This window comes from Panthera onca, chromosome A2, assembly GCF_046562875.1.
Source record: "Panthera onca isolate mPanOnc1 chromosome A2, mPanOnc1 haplotype 2, whole genome shotgun sequence".
Classification (NCBI taxonomy): Eukaryota; Metazoa; Chordata; class Mammalia; order Carnivora; family Felidae; genus Panthera; species Panthera onca.
The window spans coordinates 134109347-134131230 of record NC_138340.1 but is presented as its reverse complement, the minus strand read 5'-3'; the positions used below and the strand labels follow the sequence as shown (position 1 = coordinate 134131230).

At 35.1% G+C, this 21884-nt stretch overlaps 1 protein-coding gene across 4 annotated transcripts in view; it reads left to right on the top strand.

Annotated features, from left to right (window-relative positions):
- TFEC (transcription factor EC) overlaps nucleotides 1-21884 on the top strand; it is a 135506-nt gene that overhangs the window by 92333 nt on the left and 21289 nt on the right. For 3 of the 4 annotated variants that reach the window (XM_078440264.2, XM_060632945.3, XM_078440266.2), the window contains exon 3: nucleotides 7850-7936. The exons of the other annotated variant lie outside the window; for it this stretch is intronic. In XM_078440264.2, the coding sequence (XP_078296390.1) occupies nucleotides 7850-7936 (87 nt within the window). The remainder of the gene's footprint in view (nucleotides 1-7849; nucleotides 7937-21884) is intronic. 4 annotated transcript variants of the gene reach the window in all.

Sequence of the window (21884 nt, the reverse complement as noted above, 5' to 3'; positions counted from 1 at the left end):
GAGTTGACAGAAGATGGAGATGTTTAGGATGGCTAGGCAGAAAGATAACAAGGCAAAGACATAGACAGTCCTAAACTGAAAATTGTTTAGTTGATTTGCAACAGGGTCTAGATTGCATCTAAAAGGAAGATTGCATTTTGATGAGTGAGATAATGGAATTTAAGATTTTAGAAATGAGTGGTTTAGAGGATGACAAGACTCAAGGCCTGTCCTAAAGAGTAGGTGAAGAGAAGACTAAATTCAAATTTGTGATTTTGAGAGAAGTGAGTTCAAATGTTTACCTGCAATTATTGCTTTATTTTTCTGTAGAATTCTGACAAATTGTTGCTGTAGATATTTTCAGGTGTAAATGAATTTATGATCATTTGGTATTATTTTTCTTTTAAAATTTTATCAAATTTTATATGGTCTAATATTAACATTGCTGCTGTAGTTTCCTTTTAGTCATATTTGTGGGACATCTTTTCACTTTATTTTCAGCTTTATCTCTTACATTAGTTAAATACTACAATACCTCTTACAATTTGAGAGATAGTTTCTTGAACAGTGTGTTAACCCATTTACATTCTTGTTATTACTATTAGGTTTTATTTTTTTCATATTTTTAAATTACTATACTTTGATTATTTGTCATCTTTTTTTCTATCCTCCATTGAACAAGTTACGTCTTTCTTTTTTTCTTTGTTTTGTTACTCTAACTTTTCAAAATGCATAGTTATATTTTTTCTATATCTATCTCATTGTTCACAAAGATTTATGTTGTATCCTTAAGTAAAAATCTTCCTGAGTATGGTCTTACCTTATCCTTCTTGTTCTCACCTATCTTCCTGTACTGATATTTTATAGTATCTCTCTCTCTCTTTCTTTATCATCTCTCTGTCTATCCATATTCTTTTTGTTTAGACCACGAAAAAGTTACTGTTACTTACTCATTTTTTCTTATATTTTGTATAGGTTTCATACTTTTATTTGTAATCTAACCGGAGTATTTCTTGGAAGAGTGTTTTTCTTTTTTTTTAAATGTAAATTCAAAGTTAGTTAACATACAGAGTAGTATTGGTTTCAGGAGTAAAATTTAGTGATTCATCACTTACATACAACACCCCATGTTCATCATAAAAAGTGCCTTCTTTGATACCCATCACCCATCTAGTCCATCCCCCCCGCCCACCTCCCCTCCGTCAACTCTGTTTGTCCTCTATGCTACAGTCTCCTATGGTTTGCCTCTGTCTTTATCTTATTTTATTTTTCCTTCCCTTCCCCTATATTCATCTGTTTTGTTTCTTAAATTTCACATATGAATGAAATCATATGATATTTGTCTCTCTCTGATTGACTTATTTCATTTATCATAGTATACTCTAGTTCCATCCACATTGTTGCAAATGGCAAGATTTCATTCTTTTTGATTGCCCAGTAATATTCCATAATACATAAATATATATATATATAAGTATATATATATATATATATATATATATATATATATATATGCCATTACTTCTTTATCCATTCATCAGTTGATTGAAATTTGGGCTCTTTTTTTAATGTTTATGTATTTATTTATTTTTACAGGGGGGAGAGGGAGACAGAGAGAGAGAGAGAGAGAGAGAATGAGCAGCAGAAGGGCAGAGAGATAGGGAGACACAGAATCCAAAGTAGGCTCCAGGCTGTGAGCTGTCAGCACAGAGCCCAATGTGGGGCTTGAACCTATGGACCATGAGAGCTAAAGTCAGACACTTAACCGACTGAGCCACCCAGGCTCCCCTCAACCTTTTTTTTAATGTTTATTATTTTTTTTTTTTTTTGAGGGAGTGGGCTCTTTACATAATTTGATTATTGTTGATAATGCTGCTAGTAACATTGGAGTGCATGGCCCCTTCAAATCAGCATTTTTATATCCTTTGGAAAAATACCTAGTAGTGCAATTGCTGGGTCATTGGGTAGTTCTATTTTTAACTTTTTGAGGAAGCTCCATACTATTTTCTAGAATGGCTGAACTAGTTTGCAGTGCAAAAGGGTTCCCCTTTCTCCCCATCCTTGCCAACATCTGTTGTTTCTTGAGTTATTAATTTTAGCCATTCTGACAGGTGTGAGGTGGTATCTCATTGTGGTTTTGATTTGTATTTCCCTGATGATGAGTGTTATTGAATATCTTTTCATGTGTCTGTTAGCCATCTGGATATCTTCTTCAGAAAAGTATCTATTCATGTCTTCTGCTCATTTCTTAACTGAATTATTTGGTTTTTTAGGGGTATTGAGTTTGATAAGTTTTTTATAGATTTTGGATACTAACCCTTTACCTGATATGTCATTTGAAAATATATTTTTCCATTCCATTGGTTGCCTTTTAGTTTTTTTGACTGTTTCTTTTGCTGTGCAGAAGCTTTTTATCTTGATGAGGTCCCAATTTCATGTTTGTTTATTTTTCCCTTGCCTCTAGAGACATGTCTTGTAAGAACTTGCTGTGGCCAAGGTCAAAGAGGTTGATTCCTGTTTTTTTCATTAGCATTTTGATGGTTTTCTATCTTATTTTTAGGTCTTTCATCCATTTTGAGTTTATTTTTGTGTCTGGTGTAAGAAAGTGGTCCAGGTTCATTCTTCTGCATGTCGCTGTTCAGTTTTCCCAACACCATTTGTTGAAGAGACTATCTTTTTTCCTTTGGATATTCTTCCCTGCTTTGTCGAAGATTATTTTTGGGACCATACATTTTTGGGTCCGTTTCTGGGTTCTCTATTCTGTTCCATTGATCTATGTGTCTGTTTTTGTGCCAGTACCGTACTGTCTTGATGATTACAGCTTTGTAATACTGTAATACAGGTTGAAGTACAGAATTGTGATGCTTCCAGCTTTTTTTTCTTTTCAACATTACTTTGAGTATTTGGGGTCTTTTCTGCTTCTATGCAGATTTTAGAATTGTTTGATCTAGCTCTGTAAATAATGCTGGTGTTATTTTGATAGAGATTGCATTGAATGTGTAGATTGCCTTGGGTAATATAGATATTTTAACAGTATTTGTTCTTTTAATCCATAAGCATGGAATGTTTTTCCATTTCTTTCTGTCTTCTTCAATTTCTTTCATAAGCATTCTATAGTTTTCAGTGTACATATCTTTGACCTCCTTATTTAGGTTTATTCCTAGGTACCTTACAGTCTTTGGTGCAATTATAAATGGGATCCATTCCTTTATTTCATTTTCTGATGCTTCATTATTGGTGTATAGAAATGTAACAGATATCTGTACATTGATTTTATATCCTACAACTTTGCTGAATTCATGTATCAGTTCTACTAAATTTTTGGTGTCTTTCATGTTTTTTACATAGGAGTATCATGTTGTCTGCAAAGAATTAAAGTTTGACAACTTCTTTGCTGATTTGGATGCCTTTTATTCCATTGTGTTGTCTGATTGCTGAGGCTAGGACTTCCAGTATTATGTTGAACAGCAGTGGTGAGAGTGGACATCCCTCCTGTGTTCCTGACCTTAGGGGAAAAGCTCTCCGTTTTTCTCCATTGAGGAGGTTATTAGCTATAGGTCTTTTGTATATGGTTTTTATGATGTTGAGGATATGTTACTTCTATCCCTACTTTCTTGAGGGTTTTTATCAAGAAAGGATGCTGTTTTTGTCAAATGATTTTTCTGCATCTATTGAGAGGATCATGTGGTTCTTATCCACTCTTTTATTAATGTGTATAGCACGTTGATTGATTTGTGGATATTGAACCACCCATGCAGTGCATAAATAAATCCCACTTGATCATGGTGAATAATTCTTTTTTTTTAAATTTTTTTAATGTTTATTTTTGACACAGAGAGAGAGACAGAGCATGAGCGGGGGAGGGGCAGAAAGAGAGGGAGACATAGAATCTGAAACAGGCTCCAGGCTCTGAGCTGTCAGCATAGAGCCCGACGCAGGGCTCGAATCCACAGACCGCGAGATCATGACCCGAGTTGAAGTCGGTCACTCAACCGACTGAGCCACCCAGGCGCCCCTGAATAATTCTTTTAATGTATTGTTGGATTCGACTTGCTAGTATCTTGTTGAGAATTTTTGCATCAATGTTCATCAGGGGCGATTTTATTTCACCCACATACTTATAGGATATTTTATTAGTTATAAATGTCTAGGTTCAAAGTTCTTTAACTTTAATACTTCAATTATCATCCCATTGTCTTCTTGTACCCAGTGTTGTTGAAAATTTTCATTCTAGTCTTTTGTAGATCTTTATTTTTAAACTTCTCAAACTTTATAAATGTTCTTCCTTTGTCCTCAAACCTCGTGCTTTCCATACCTATTATCCCCATTTTGATTGAGTCAAAATAATTTGTTCTTTCTTGCATTTCATTATCTTCATTTATCATTTTGAGGATGCTTATTCTGCTGATTTGTAATTCTTTTTTCTCTTTTTTTTTGCCTCATATGTTATTTCTGTTTCATCTGATCAAAATGTTGCATTTATTGTCTTTTTAAAAATAACAACTGAATTCTTGTGATTAATTATAAAGTTTCCTAGAAGCTGTGGAGCGAAGTTTTTGAATGGGTGTTAGATCTCAAAATCAATTTACATAATGGAGGAATCAACGTCATCAATAAATTAGGGAAAAAAGACTGTGATGTAGGTGGATGGCAGAAATGAAGGTAGAGGTGTTAGAGAAGCAAAGAAGAGCCTCCAAGGAGGGTGAACTTTCACACGTAAGAAAGAAAGGTTTTCTATAGAAATAGGAGAAACCTAAGCATATTTACAGGCAACAGGGAAAAATTAAAGATGCAAGACAGTGGGTCATTTGTGATGTAAGTTTCCAGAAAGAGAAGAGATAAATGATATATATATAATTTTTGGTGAAAATATTAGAAGTTCCCAATAGAAAAGCATTTACCATGAATTGTGTTTAACATCCTTCTTTCCTCTGGTCTTCTTTACACCTGTTCAGTACAAATTTGCTGTCCATGAAACGGTAAACATGAATGAGAGAAATATCATGAAATTAAAATCTGAGTTTAGTTACAATCAAGAATATATTTTAAAGCTTTCACAGACTGTACTAAACAAAAGAAATAAAATATGCATATTTATTATCCTAGGTCCTTTAAAGATCTCTTGATGCACATGGAATAATATGTTAAGTGCAGACCATATGTGAAATCTAAAAACAAAACAAACAAATAAACAAACAAACAGCAGAATCAGACTTATAAATACAGAAAACAAACTGATGGGTGCCAGAGGAAATGGGAGTGGGGGATGGGTAAAATGGGTGAAGGAGAGTGCAAGGTATAGGCTTTCAGTTTTGGAATGAATAAGTCACAGGAGTAAAAGGCAGAGTGTAGGGAATACTGTCAATGGCATTGTAATAGTGTTGTATGGTGACAGATGGTAGCTGTACTTGTAGTGAGCATAGCCTACCATATAGACTCATCGAATCACTGTGTTGTACACCTGAAACTAATGTAACAGTGTGTGTGTCAACCATACTCAAATTAAAAAAATAATAAAATAAATAGATAAATGAAATCCAGACCATAGTCAAAAGCTACACTCTTGCATATGGTACTCACTAGCCACATGTGGCTATTTAAATTTAATTTTCAATTAATTCAAATTCAATAACATCTTTAAAAATTAAATCAAATTAAGTATTTAATTCCTGAACTTAAATGTTCATTGAGACAAATGAATGGATACAGAAGATGTGCTATAGATCTATATCAATGTCTATATCCTCGGTTTCAATACAATGGAATATTACTAAGCCATAAAAAATAATGAAATCTTGCCATTTGCAGTAATGTGGATGGAGCTAGAGAGTATTATGCAAAATGAAACAAGTCGGTCAGTGAAAGAATACCAGATGATTTCACTCACATGTGGAGTTTAAGAAACAAAACAGATGAACCTAGGAGGAAAAAAAAAGAGGGTCAAACCATAAAACAGACTCTTAATGATAGAGAACAAACAGGTTTGCTGGAGGGGAAGGAGGGTGGATGAGTTAAATGGGTGAGGGGTATTGAGGGCACTTGTTGGGATGAGCTAAGTGATGAATCACTAAATTCTACTCCTGAAACTAATATTACACTTCATGTTAACTAAGTAAAATTTAAATTAAAACTTGAAAAAAAAAGATTTAATTCCTCAGTTAAACTAGCTACATTTCAAGTGCTCAGTAGCCATTATATGCAAGACAGTGCAGGACATTCCTATACTTGCAGAGATTTTTTACGGAGACCACTGGCCAACCTAGAGGGCCTAATTTTCAACTTCATCTCAAACCTGACTCTTGCTCCATTCCCACTGACCAACATTCTTTCTGAACATATATGTTCCTATCTTAGGGTCTTTGTATTTTTTGCTTCCTTTCCAAGGACTGTCCTTCCCCATGCTCTTCATGTCCTTGTTCAAATATCCGTAAATCCTCCTCTGACCATTTTCTAAAATAACAGTCATTCCCATCAAACTCTCTCCCCACCTGCGTTAATTTCTTCAGGCCACTGTTTGTTATTAAGCTGTTTATTGTCTGTTTTCTCATTAGAGTTAGGGCTCCAGGGGGGCAGAGACTCTGTGCTGTTTCCTTTTACAGCTCCTGTGCTTACAACAGGGTATTGCAATAAGTATCGCTCAACAAATCTTTGTTAAATTAATATTAAATAGTGTTCTGATTTTTTGGCATATCAACTTTAAGGTATCTTAGTAGAAGTCTGAATATTTAATTCTCTAAGGTTCTCAGAAATCATGCTTTGATGATAAAATTAACAGAATCATAAAATATTTTTATACATCTCACCAAGTTTAGTCCTGGTTGTTTCTGCACAAGTTTTTGGAAATTAAGAGCGCTACAGTGTATAAATTCAGCATTCTCATTATCTCTGAGTTTACATCATATTTTGAAATGTCGCTAAAGAGAATATAGTGGGAGAGAGGAGAGCTACAGCTAGAGAGAAAAGTAGGGGGCAAGCATGGTATTTTTAAAATACAAGCTTTTACAATCTTCTCCGGCTAAAGTAGAGAAGGGAAGGAAGATATTTTAGAATGGAATTGAGAAAGGAGTGAAAAACTGATTTAAGTTAGGACTTTAGGGCCAGATTTCCAGGATTTCAATCCTGTCTTTGTCACTCCCTAGCTTTGTATCATGGAACAATTTATTGTGCATTTTTTCCTCTCCCAGTTTCCTCATCTGTACAGTGGAGGTAAGGATAGCATCCACTTCTCAGAGTTTTTGTGAAGATTAAATGGGCTGATGTATGCAAAGCACACAGAACAGTGCCTGGCATGTCTCCCACTCTATATGTGTTTGCCATTGTTACGATTTAAGATGTCGGTGATTATTATTGTTGTCGTTATTGCTGTTATGGTTATTAGCCATTACGGAAAGTTAGGTAACATTTTTCCATATATTCTGTATCCACGTGGACCAAATGGCTGGCATGACCACTGATATTTGAATATCCACCTGTAAGATGCAATCAAAACATTTCAAAAGGAAAGTAAAGTTATAGGAAGTCATCTCTCTACATGTTAAGTACATGGGGTCTGGCTTGAGGCACTTCATGATAACCAGTCTATTTATATAGATACTGATTTCCAAGGGACTAGCCCAGGGTGATTTGCCCAGCCATCACCTGCCAGCTGGTAGTAGAAGCAAATTCATGGGAAAGCAACACAGATCAAAGAGTGTCAGGATTACTTCATTTTAAGTTCTAAAATATTCTCGGTTTTGATATACATATAACCTTAATTTAAATATTCTTAAAAACTTTAAAAGATTGCTAATTTTTTTCTTTCTGAATTCAGGCTGAAGCACAACTCTTCTCATTATGCACAGTATTCTAAATGTATTATATATTTTGCTAGATGGAAGACGTTATTGAGGATATAATCGGTATGGAATCAAGTTTTAAAGAGGAAGGAACAGACTCTCCTCTGCTAATGCAAAGAACAGTAAGTGTTTCCAGACTTGAGGAGGTCAGTGAGACCAAAATAAATAGTAGCATCTGATGATATAAAAAATAAATTTAATTTGATTAGTAAATGTTTTTTTCCTACGCTTTTGAAACAGACATAAGATAACAGATGAATAGTAGAAAATATCTATTGGTGCAGAAAAAAAGATTATATAATGTTACTCAGGAATAACATTGTGATATTCCATCTATCTATCTATCTATCTAATCCCTATAAACATCCATCTAATTATATATGTAATCTATTACAGCATTTAATAGGAGTGATTTAATCTTCAGATTTCCTGAAACACAGCATACAATCAAAACACTCTCATAAGCTAATGGCTAAACTTGGACTATTTTACCATGACTAACAACTGTCAGATTCAGAGGGCTCTACACCTTGTAGAGACAAGAAAAATATTATAACTATAAAAAATCTGACTGCGCTTCAGACCTAATAACTAGAGATCAAAGATGAACTTACGAAAAGTAGAACAGGCCTCACCCTACTTTAAGGCATGTAGACAGATGTCTATGTTGCAATCAGCACAAATTCCTGGAATGATATATAATGAAGGGATGGTATCTTATCTCCTGGTTTGATTGCTGTTGCCTTCTCATCTCTTATTTATTAATCACTAAAAATGTTATTTGTAAAGGGTGTGCAAGGTTTTTCCACATACTTTGAAGGGTTATTGTTGGTTTGTTTTCTTATGATTTTAGACCTTTTAGAAAAATGAGACAAAATATGAGAGATTGTGACTGAGATGTTATTTTAAACATTTCATTTAAAGAAAGTGAATTCTGACTATATTGTGTAGTATGATTTTTTGTCAGTAAATAAATGAGCTGGGATATGTTAGTGATGAATATTTAAATTTAAAATCAAAAAAGAAAATTGAGAAAGCACCCCGTTTTTATTTTCTGTTTTTTCTTTCCCAGATAGACTATCCAAAGACAGAAGTATCTCTTTCCTCCTTTTCTGTGGTATGCAGGACCTCCACTTTAAAACAGGTCACTAATACTGGCATTGTCTGACAAAGGTCAAATGAGGTTTAAAACCTTGTATTTTTGCAGGTTTAATTTTTATTTTATTATTTATTATTATTTTTTGTTTATTTATTTATTTTGGGAAGTCAGGGGCAGGGGAAGGGGCAGAGAGAGGGGCAGGTTCCACACTGTCAGCACAGAGCTGGACACAGGGCTGGAACTCACAAACTATGAGATCATGACCTGAGCCGAAATCAAGAGTCAGAGGCTTAACTGATTGTGCCACCCTGGCACCCCTATTTTATTTTATTTTTATTTTTTTTTGGATGGACTGACAAGTCTATCTCTTCTCTCTTCAGATTTCAAGCAGCACGGTTACATGAAATCTGACTAATTCTCTAGATAAATATATTATTAATGCTAATTTCTCCCTGTCTAATTTCACAGCATGAACATGCTATTTTCTTAACCAGTATTCAACTTCTGGGTTTCAGAAAATGATATTAATTTCCTACAATCTTTTCTTTGTATGTGGTACTCATTAAAATTGTATACTGCAGCATTCTCTTTGTCAAATTATCTTATGTGTTTTGTAGAGGCTGCACAAAATGGCTTACTCAGTACAAATTGGTGGCAATAACTATCTGGAATTTGCTTTTGATATCCAGAATGTACTTTTAAAAAGATAGATACTACTGGTCTACCTATACTTATACAAAGAAATCTCTCTGTTGACCAATCAGCAATCATTGACAAATCTAGATCTACACATAAAACCAAAGAGTTCAATTAACCAAATCTCTTTATTCAATACATATTATGTGCAAAGTGTAATACATTTACCATAGGCAATTCAGTTGAATAAGACACAATTCACATGTCAAGGAGCCACATGATAATAGGGGAGTGGAGTGAATTGTACCTGAGAGACAGGGAGGGAGAGTGTGGATCTCGGTGTTAAACTCAGGGTCTGATCTAGACTTTGTGCAAGTTACTTAGCCTCTCTTTGCTTTCTTCTGAATTACAAGAATAATTAAAAATATTTATCTCCAAGGCTGTTTTTTTATATTAAATCTTACTTAGTAGCCTACATGTGTACATTTGAAATGCTAGTCAGAGAGTGGCTCTGCAGTTCAAGTGAAGGAGAAACCATAAAAATCGAGATTTTTTTGGAAATGCTTTAGGAAAAGATGATGTTTGAAATATAGTTATGAAGGATAGTTAAGATTTTAAGAGGTATCTGTGAATGCAGAAAAGTAACAGGTTAAGAGAACAATATAAGAAAAGGCAAGAGGTGAGAAAAAGAGAATGTGTAAGAATAGCTGGTATAACAGAGATAGGAAACTCTAAAGGACGTTTATAGTTCATGTGAATGAAAATACAGACCTGTTGGATCCAGAAAAATGCTTTGAGTAAGCGTTATTATTAGCCAGTGAACTTTTGGTGCAGATGGTAGAACGTGGCTCATCTGGGGCTTAAGCATGAAAGAAATTCGTTGGTTCATGTCATGTGTAAATTCCTAAGGACTATCACATGTGGGCAGCCCTCCATAACTTTGTCTTTGTTTTCTTCTGTGCTGGCTTTATTCCCAGCCGTTGAGCAAACACTACCATAACCTATCCCTAGGTACGCACCTAGTTCCTTCTTGCTAACCCAATTTTTTTTGCAGACAACTACTTCTTCACAAGGAAGAGAAGTTTCTGATTAACTTCAGCTGATCCTGGTGGCCCCGTTTCCTCTGCCAGAGACAGTTTTAAGAATAGGCTTGTGTTGCAATTCTGACATGTTGAGCAGCTTTCTGGGAATTTTCGTAAGTCTTTAAAGTAGACCCAAGAAAGAGGTTTTTGCTTCTCCATGATGTTGTAGGACAATGTGACTTATATAGTCATTTTATTGCCCGGAAGGTAAATAAACTAAGAAAAAAACAAAACAAACAAACAAAAGGGAGAAGAAAAGCCAAGAGAAATACAAAAAAATGCTGTTTTATATGCCCGCTGGAGAATTTTTGACCTGTGGATTTCACATTATGTAAGATTTATTCCCTTTATTTTATAAGCCAAGTGTGTTGGGATTTTCTGATTATTATAACCAAATTCATCCTAATGGATACATTCATTTGGGCTTGGCAACCTTTTCCCCTTGGTTCCAGCTAAATCTCTGGGATAATTCTTATTGGAACAATTTCTGACATGTATCTCTTCCTGAGCCAACTTCTCTGGGTCTTGGGCCCACGCTAGAGCTGTGTGAGCAGCTCACACAACAAATTACCTGGACTAAGAGTAAGAATGAGAGCAGGAGTTGTCACGAAAATAAATGTAAGTGAAGTCTACTGAGGCTAAAACAATAGATGTCTATTATGGTAAGCTTCAAAAGTGAGATATTTATCAACTAAAAATAATTATTATTGATTTCTCACCTATTACGTGAAGGTCACTTTTCCATGTATTTTCCATGTATTTTCTCTAGCTCTCATAGAAATATGCAGAATCTCAGAGGCAGTCTATTGAGTGTGCTGTTGGCCATTTTACCAGTCCTTTGCTGTGGCATAGGCAGAAAACCTCGGATCTCACTCAGCTAAGATTTATCTCAGGACCACTGCATATAGGCTTAACTAAAAGTCATGCTATAACTTCTGTTGATGGGAAACTTGGAATCTGCTGAGGGGAATCTTGGACCACTTGTGGTGGTCCTTCACATTTATCCAGCTTGAATGAAGTACTTCAGGGTCTTCACAGATCAATTTAGCCCAGGTTTTTCTGATCCAGAAATGAATGGGGACTGATTAGTGTTGTTTTTCTTTTTTTTTTTTTTTAAATTTTTAAATGTTTATTTATTTTTGAGAGAGAGACAGACAGACAGACAGAATGCAAGTGGGGGGGGGCAGAGAGAGAGGGAGACACAGAATCTGAAGCAGGCTCCAGGCTTTGAGTTGAAAGACCAACGCAGGGCTCGAACTCACACACTGTGAGATCACGACCTGGGCCAAGGTTGGATGCTTAACTGAATGAGCCGCCTAAGCGCCCCACCTGTCAGTTACTTCTTAGTTCAACAACTGTGTAAACTACGTTGAAAAAGAGACAAAATGCAAGAAACATTCAGCCAAGTCAGTCATGATTTTTGTCAACACTCTAACCTGTCAGTTTCTCATTCTCTTTAGAGTCACTGTATTTATTTTCTTCCCTGCTTAGCCCTCCCCTCACATGATGATATCCCAAATCTTGTCATTACCATTTTTTCTATCCCATCACATTTTTTTGTTTCACACTTTTTGACCATTACATTCTATTTTTTCACTGCATCTACTGTAGTGTTCTTATTTTACCAATTTTTCAAGCTTCAAATCAATGGACTCTATCACTAATATTTTCAATACCTATTACTTCACACTTGCAATGAAAATTTCCTTAACCTGTATAGAGTCTGATCAAGCACTATAACCAATCCTCTTGCAAACACTCCTAACATATCCCCATTTTTTCCTCAGTTTACTTCCTTGGCAAAACCCCAACCCTGATTAAACTTCTCTCTCATCCTACTCCATGTCTCAACCTGAGCAGCTTAATGGATAAAATTTCACCACATTGCTCATAGTCCTCATCAAAGATACATCACCAAAATTGCACAGGGGTTTTCACCACCACCAGATGATACACAGCTATTCCCTGGTTAATGAGACCATTTTTTATACCTTCTTTTCTCTCTTCAAATCTCTAGAATTCATTGCCCTTTCTTTATTTCTCAGCTGATTTCTCTCTTACAACGTATTTCAAAGAGCAAATGTATGAGAACTCATTCATTAGCTTGGCATCACCAATTCTACTAAACCACCTGTATCTGTTTTCATTTCTACTGTCATCTTTTCTGTTAGAATAATTACTCCAGTTCATAATCTAAAGCCATTCCACCGCCTGTGCCCTGGATCTTCTTCTTACCTTCCCAAGGACTTTCCTTCTGTAAATAGTGACTCCTTCTCCTATACAATCAGTCTATTCTGATCTATTGGATTATAAATACCAGCAATTACACTAATCTTTAATAACACTCCCTAAAAATAAAACCAAACCAAATAACTCCCTTTGAACACATTTTTTCCTCTGGCTGCCACACTATTTTCATGATTTACTTACACATAATTTTCATTAAATGTTTATTTTGAGAGAGAGAGAGAGCGAGTGAGCAGGAGAAGGGCAGCAACACGGGGCTGAAACTCAAGGAACTGTGAGATCATGACCTGAGCCAAAGTCGGACACTTAACCGACTGAGCCACCCAGTAACCCCCTTGATTTACTCATACATTAAAAAAAAAAAACTTACTGCTTCAATTTTCACCCTTTATCCATATACTCACCTCCTGTTTTCTAGTCTCCAACAGAGCTGTTGTTCTCACAATCCACAAAGAGCTCTTAAAACCAACCAAAGCAGAAGCCAATAGTAAGTTCTCCTTACTTGTCTTGGCTTCTCAGTGGTATTTGCCATGGTTCATCACTTTCCCTTCTTGAAGTACTATCTGGGATTCTGTGGCACCACATTTTCTGGTTTTCCACCCACCTTGATTGTGCTTTCTCTTCTAACAGATGTCTAAATGCTAACGTGTTCCAAGACTCACAATTCAGCCCTCTTTTCTCATGTATCTTTACATCCTACAGGTGATCTCAACCCTTGCCCAGCCTAGATCTCTCCCCTATATGTTAGACTTGTATATCCTACTGCTTACGTCTCATCTTTTCTGCTTCTAACAGGCATCTCAAACTTAACATGACTGACAGAAAGCTTTTGTCCACCCCCCACCCCACCCATCCAAATCTGCTTTTGGTTCATCTAGAACCCTCATTCCAAAAGAGTCATTTTTCTTCTCTTACTCCCGCACCTCCACATCTATTGGTATGTCACGATTAACACCCGAGATTTCCTGAACCTCACAGCTTCTTATCAGTGCCTCTACTAAATCACTTTTCCAGTCTCTCTTGGACATCAGAGACAGACTCCAGCCTAACTTCCCTGCTAATTCTTGCCCCTTTACAGCTGTTCACACAGTAGTCAGAATGATTTGCACAAAGCAAAACTCAGATTCTGTTTCTCCTTGTTTAACATTCTGTCAACTTCCTGAAATCCTCAGAAAATAAGCCAGACGTTTTACCATTGTCAGCACTTCCCTTTAACTTTAGGCTCTGGCCTCAATGGCCTTCTTCCTGCTCCTTGAACATGACATGCATACTAACATTTTAGGACCATTGAACTTCCTTTTTTTTTTTTTTTTTTTTTTTTGCTTAGAATACATTTGTCCCAGATCTGCACATGGCTGCCCTTTATGCTCCCAATGTTTAGTCAATATCACCTTGTAGAGAGGCCTTCCACAATCAGCCTAGCTAAAAGAACCCATCTCATCACTCCCTAACAAATATCTTATTTTGATGCCCTCTGACACTTATGATTAGAATTATTATTTTATTCACCTATTTATTGTGTGCTTTCACCCCTAGAATGTGAACTCCTTGAAGATAACAATTTTGTCTGTCTTGCTCACTGCTGTGTCCCTGAAACCTAGAGCAGTAACCTGTTTATTATTTTATCCTCAGTGCCTAACGCAATATCTAACACATCACAGGTGTTCAGCAAATGCATGTGAAATAAATACTTTAAAATCTGCACATGGTATTGAAAAGATTGTTCCCATTATACATTAGTATTTCAGAATTTTTTTTTTAATTTTTTTTACCGTTTATTTATTTTTGAGACAGAGAGAGACAGAGCATGAATGGGGGAGGGTTAGAGAGAGAGGGAGACACAGAATCCGAAAGAGGCTCCAGGCTCTGAGCGGTCAGCACAGAGCCCGACGCGGGGCTCGAACTCACGGACCGCGAGATCATGACCTGAGCCCAGGTCGGCCACTTAACGGACTGAGCCACCCAGGCGCCCCAAGAATTTTTAATGGAGAAAAATCAGTAGCAACAAGGATAACAACAATAATAATAGCCACTGTGATTTGGGTGCTTGCTATGTGACAAGGATTGTGCAAAATGCTTTTTTGTGTGTGTGAAAAATTACATTGATCACCACAACAAACCTATGGGATAGAGACTAGTATCTAGTATTACCTGTTATCACTTTATAAATGAGAAAAGAGGCTTAGAGAAGTTCAGTAATTTGCTCAAGTTATACACTAAGTGAATGGCAGGGCAGGGTAGGGTTTGAATCCAGTCCTGTATGATACCAGATGCAATAGCAATCCTACCCACCTTGCTGTGCCAGCAGCCTCAGAAGGAAGCGAGGTGTTTCCGAGAACTGTAGAATCATAAGATTTGAAGGGACCTTAGGCTGATCTGAGTCTCTGTCACACTCCAGGATTGATTTTTTAGTCTGTGAGTTTAGATCTGTCTCCCTATAATTTCTACCCATTGGTCTTAGTTTCACCCCTTGTCTTCAGAGACGTGGTTGTGCATAGTAACTCATTTATTTTATCATATATAGCTATTTTTTCAATCATGTGTCTGTAAATGCTGGTGGCATTTGGCAATCTCAGTAAACTGTTATAGTTCAAGACCATTCCAGAGATGAGAACTGAGTAAATATTAACAACCCTTTGTGCTTCGTTGGAACTTGAAAGAACTGCATAACATCAACAAGCAAGCTTTTGTCAATCACAATCTAGACCAGATTAGTCTTAAAGTCCAAGGAAGAGCCAAAGTTCACCTTGGCACAGAGTTTTCTGCACAGTTCTCTCAGCTATTGTTTGCAAGTTTTTAAGGAAAAGAAAATGATGAAGTAGAAAGAGAAAACCATTGCTATTGTGAAGGTTATAGACACTTCAGAATTAAAACTGGTGAGCAAGTGCATTTTGGAGTTCTTTCAACGTTTGGGGATGAAACCACCTTAAATACTGAATATAAACTTTATAAACTAATAGTAAAATAAGGTATGTAGAAATTGAGCTTTGAAATGTGTATTATATAATCTGCTGTATTGACAAGCTTGTTTACTTACAGGATAGTTTTTGTGTTCTGGATACAGTACAAATATTTTTGTCTCTTAATAAAAAAAGTTGTTAAAATGTTTAATTATGATTTCTATCAAAAAGTGAGGGTTCCAGTGATTATTTATTACAGTGTTTACATTAAATCAATAACTATTTTTATTAATTTAGTACTAAATAGATTATATGCATATAAAGTATATGATGCAAAAGTATTTATAAGTTACCATCTCTGTTTTGTGTTTTATCTTTTCTACTTGAGTTATAAGCCAGCTGGCCAAGGACAAGGGATCTTCTACTCCCGCCCAACACATTATTTGTATTCACTCATAATAGAAGAAAAATAATAATAACTCAGTGGGACTTCCCTATTCAATGTTTGTCATTCAAACCTCATAGCCTACTTTCACAAATAATATAAAGCAGGATATTCAATGGTGTGTGTCTTAAAACTGGAAAAATCTAGTTTACTACATTTAAATGAATAAATATCCAAAAGAAAGAAAATAATCTTTTAAATGCCAGTTTTTTATGTATGCAGACATTGTGTGGTATATGCTCCCCTACAGCGTTCTTTCTTTATGTCTGATGTTTATCTTCTTTTTATGTCTACAGTTATTCTGATAATCTCATGCCCACTTTTACCATTTTAGTGAATGTCTTCACAGGAAAGAAAAATAGATGATCCAAACAACTCCAAGTATTCCCTCAGTTTCCCATGAAACTTACACTAAATATGTGATATAGACATAGATCTACAGATATCACACACACACACACACACACACACACACACACACACACATATATATATATATAAAGGTGTATGGTGGGTTTTTTTTTTTTTTTGGCTTTTAGTGTTTATACTGAAAAACTACCTGAAAATGTAATATATAATGATATGTATACACTATTTTCTTTCCTATTTTGTATTTATAATGAGATTATCTGGGAGATAGACATATCACACACACAGACCACACACACACATACACACATACACACACACACCCCTTCAGAAAATTCTCAGGGTTTTAGATAAATAATCAATTTTCACAAACGTGGTAAGTAGTATATACTATTGTGCTGTCCTTGCTGAGTAAATATAAATGAAGAGGGGTAAAACAATAAATATAAACTAAATTATTAATTTTATGGTTGAGTTTATTAGGCCTATAGTGTTTTGGTGAAGAGAAAAATAGATCAGGCTGCCATGAAGGAGCACGCTGGGGAAGGTTTGGCCTGTTGGCTGCCCCTAGAGAGTAGGTTGGATTTTGATACTTGAATAAGACAGAAAAAAATAGTTCAATGGCTTCCAACTTTTTACATATTCAATTCACTTCTTACTATTAAAAGTGTTATAGGCAAGGACCTACCCAGAATAGGGTAGATACGAATCCAGCCTTTGTTTCAGATAGAACAAGGATTAAAACCCAAGCCCTCTATTTATACAACTGCATGATCTTGAGGTAGTGATTTAATTTTTCAGTTTTAATTATTTTATATTTAAAATGGGAAGCATCAAGCTCATAGAGTTGTTATAAAGATTACTTGAGATAATGTTATTTGTTATTATTATGAAACATACTAGCTTAATATCTGGCACATAATATATACTCAATTATCTATGACGTAGTATATGTTAGGATAATGCTTGTATTTTACAATCTTTTTTTTTAAATTACCAATATATAGATTCATATGGTCCTTGTGGCAACACTCTTTCCCTCCACCCCCTCTCTCCCACTGGAGTCTGAAATCTATTTTTGGAAAGCATGCCATATATATATATATATACATGGTATATAGGGGCAAATAATGTTGACTAGATAATGTGGGGCCACTTAATTAGATTTTCAAAAGCTAGGCACAAGAGTTTGACCTTAATGTGGAAGATAGTAGGGAGAGAAATTTTTGATTTTTGATTTTTGAGCTGGGAGAGATCAGAAGGAAGTTGTATTTTTAAAACATGAGTTGGTCTGAGAGGGGAAGTTGGGAATTAATTGAGAGGGATGAAGGGATACTAGATGGAAGGACATAATTTATGTTTAGGATCCTGAAGAATTTATACATGAGAACAGAGAAGAAAATATAAACTGATAAATGATTTAAAGAAAAAAATCATACTAGGTGGTAAATCGGACATGGTATATGAAGAGGGAAGAAGCCAAAACAGTCAGAAAAACATATATGGAATTTAGGTCAGATTATTTATGTTGTCCTTTATTATATGTAGCCTAATAAGAATAAATGGATATATGAATATTTTCATAGCTTATATAGATTTTCTACAATATGCTTGGATCCAGATTTTATTTTCTTAAGGGCAGCATGATTTTAAACATAGGCAAATCTATATTTTTCTAGGGTTATGGAAATTCATTATCTTTTCAAACACTTAGAATTTTATCATAAGTAGGATTGAATTTTATCAGATATTTTTCTGAACCTATTGATATGATCACAGATGTCTTTTTTTCCTTTTTGACATCATAAAATATATTTATGAGAAGCCCAACTTTATTGTGACAAAATATCTTATTTATATTGTCTTGGATTCCTATTGCTATTGTACGTTTTTATTTAGGTACAGTTGACACACAGTGTTACATTAGTTTTAGGTGTACAACATAGTGATTGGACAACTCTATATGTTAGGCTATGCTCACCATAAATGTAGCTACCAGCTGTCACCATACAACACCATTATAATACCATTGACTGTATCCCCTATGCTATGCCTTTCATCCCCATGACTTATTCATTGCATCACTGGAAGCTTGTACCTCCCTTCATTTAGCTAGTAATATTTTGCTTCAGATTTATAGTCACGAGTGAAATTTTCCTTTCTCATAATGTCTTTGTATAGTTTCAGACTGAATGATTTAGTGCATATTCCCTCTTGTCTCTATTTTCTGGAAACGTGTGTTCAAAATTAGGATGATATGTTTCTTGAAAATGTAATACTTTTGCCCATAAAACCATCTAGTCCAGATATTTTCTTGTGCAAGATGTTCAAAGTCTGTTTTGATTTCTTCAGTAATTATGAGACTGTTCAAGCTATTAATTACTTTTTCAGTCAGTTCTACTAAACAATATTTTTCTAGAAATTGATGCATTTTGCCTAAGTATTCAAAATCATTGGCAAATTATTATAGGTAATATAATTTATTATCTTTTTATTGTGAAATGTACATAACAAAATTTGCCACAGTAACCACTTTAAGTGTACAATTCAGTGGCATTAAGCAGATTCATAATGTGCAACCATCACAATATCCATTTCCAGACCTTTCCATCATCTCAAACAGAAATTCTGCACCCATTAAGCAATACATATTCCTTTCCTCCTGTCCCAAGTCCCTAGTAAACTTCTATTCTACTTTCTGTCTGCATGAATTTGGCTATTAAAAGGTAACTTTCATAAATGGAATTATACAATATTTGCCCATTTTTAAATGTTTATTTTATTTTTGAGAGAGAGAAAGAGAGAGAACGAGCAAGGGAGGGTTAGAGAGAGAGGGGTACAGAGGATCCAAAGCAGGCTCTGTGCTGATAGCAGTGATCCCGATGCAGGGCTCCAACTCATAAAACATGACCTGAGCCAAAGTCTCAATGCTCAACTGACTGAGCCGCCAAGGCACCCCCTATATTTGCCCTTTTCTGTCTGGCCTATTTCACTTAGCATGATATTTTCAAGATTCATCCATGCTGTAGCATATATCCGAATTTTATTCTTTTTAAAGGTTTATGGTATTCCATTACATGTATATACCACATTTTATTTATTCCTTCATCTGTTGACAGTCATTATTAGCTTGTTTCCACCTTTTGGCTTCCTTGAATAATGCTTCTATGAACATGAGTGTCTGTTTAAGTCTCTGCTTTTAATTCTTTTTGGTAAACACTTAGAGGTGGGAGTGCTGGCCATATGGTAATTTTATGTTTAACATTTTGAGTAACTGTCATACTGTTTTCCACAACAGCTGCATCATTCCTAGAAGCAATACACAAAGTTTCTAATTTTCACATCCTTACCAACCCTTGTTATTTTCCTTTCTCTTGATAACAGTCGTCTTAATGAATGTGAAGTGGTATCTCATTGTGGTTTTGATTTATATTTCCCTGATGTCTAGTGATGTTGAGCATCTTTTCATGTGCTTATCGGACTTTTGTAGATCTTCTTTGGAGAAATGTCTATTCAAATCCTTTGTCCATTTTTTTTTAATTGGGTGGTTTGTTGTTACTGCCATAGTTGTTGAGTTGTTGGAATTTTTAACAATCTAATCTGCCTATTAATCTCTTAGTTATATGATTTGTAAATAGCTTCTCCCATTCTATGGATTATCTTTCACTATTTTGATAGTGTGCTTTGATGTACAAAATTTTAAATTTTGGTGAACTCTAAATTCTGTTTTTTTTGGTTGCCTGTGATTTTGGTATCATATTCAAAAATATCATCACCAAACTCATTATTGTGAAGATTTTTCCTTTATCTTTTTTCTAGAACTTCCACAGTTTTAGTTCTTATATTTGAGTCTTTGATCCATTTTGAGTTAAATTTTGTATGTCATGTAAGATAAAGGCCAACTTTGTTCTTTGCATGTGGGTATTCACTTTCCCCAATGCCATTTGTTAAAAGACTGTCCTTTCCTTATTGAATGATCTTGGCACCTTTGTCAAAATCATTGACCGTATATTTGAGGGTTTATTTCTGCACTCTATTCCACTCCATTGGTCTCTGCCTATCTTTATGACAGTACCACACTGCTTTGATTATTGTCATTTTGTTTAACACTTTAAAATCTGGAAGTATGAGTCTTCCAACTTTGCTCTTTTTCAAGATTGTTTTTGCTATCTGGGGACCCTCGGGATTGTATATGAATTTTAGAATGGGTTTTTCTTTTTCTGCAAAAAATGCTTTAGTGTTTCACTTGAATCTGTAGATCACTTTGGGTACTGTTGTCATCTTAACAATATTACATCTTCTGATCACTGAATATAGGATGTCTTTCCATTTATTCATGTCTTCTTTAATTTCATTTAGCAATATTCTTTAGTTTTCAGTGTACAAGTCTTTTGGCTCCTTGGGTAAATGTTAGTACTAAATATGTTATTCTTTTTGATGTTATTGTAAATAGGATTGGTTTCTTAATTTTCTTTTCAGATTGTTCATTGTTAGTGTATAAAGATACAACTGAATTTTGCATGTTGATTTTGTATCAGTCAACTTTGCTGTATTCCTTGTTTAGCTCTAGGAGCTCTGTGTGTGTGTGTGTGTGTGTGCACATGTGTGTTTAATATCAGGTTTTTCTAAATATAAATTCATGTCACCCATGAGCAAAGATCATTTTACTCATAACTTTTCCATTTTGGATGACTTTTAATTCTATTTCTTGCCTAATTGCTCTGGCTAGAATTTCCAATACTATGTTGAATACAAGTGGTGAAAGCAGACATTCTTGTCTTGCCTGTTCCTTATCTCAGGGAGAAAATCTTATTTTTATTTTATTTATTTATTTAATTAAAAAAAATTTTAAAACATTTATTTATTATTGAGAGACAGAGACAGACAGAGCATGAGCATGGTAGGGGCAGAGAGAGGGGAGACACAGAATCTGAAGCAGGCTCCAGGCTCTGAGCTGTCAGCACAGAGCCCGATGTGGGGCTCGAACTCACAAACCAGGAGATCATGGCCTGAGCGGAAGTCGGACGCTTTACCGACTGAGCCACCCAGGCGCCCCCAAAATCTTATTTTTAAATATCAACTTGTACTCTTAGTTATATCCTCCTTTTTGAAATATTATTTACTTATTCTCCATTCTTTTTAATAAATCTTGCAGGAAACATGCCATTCTTGTTAATTAAAAAAAAATTGCCTTATGGATTCTACTTTTATTTTTTCAATAACTTATGTTTTTATTTTATTATCTATCCTACTTTATTGGGGCTTATTTGGTTATTTTTCTAGCTTCTTGAA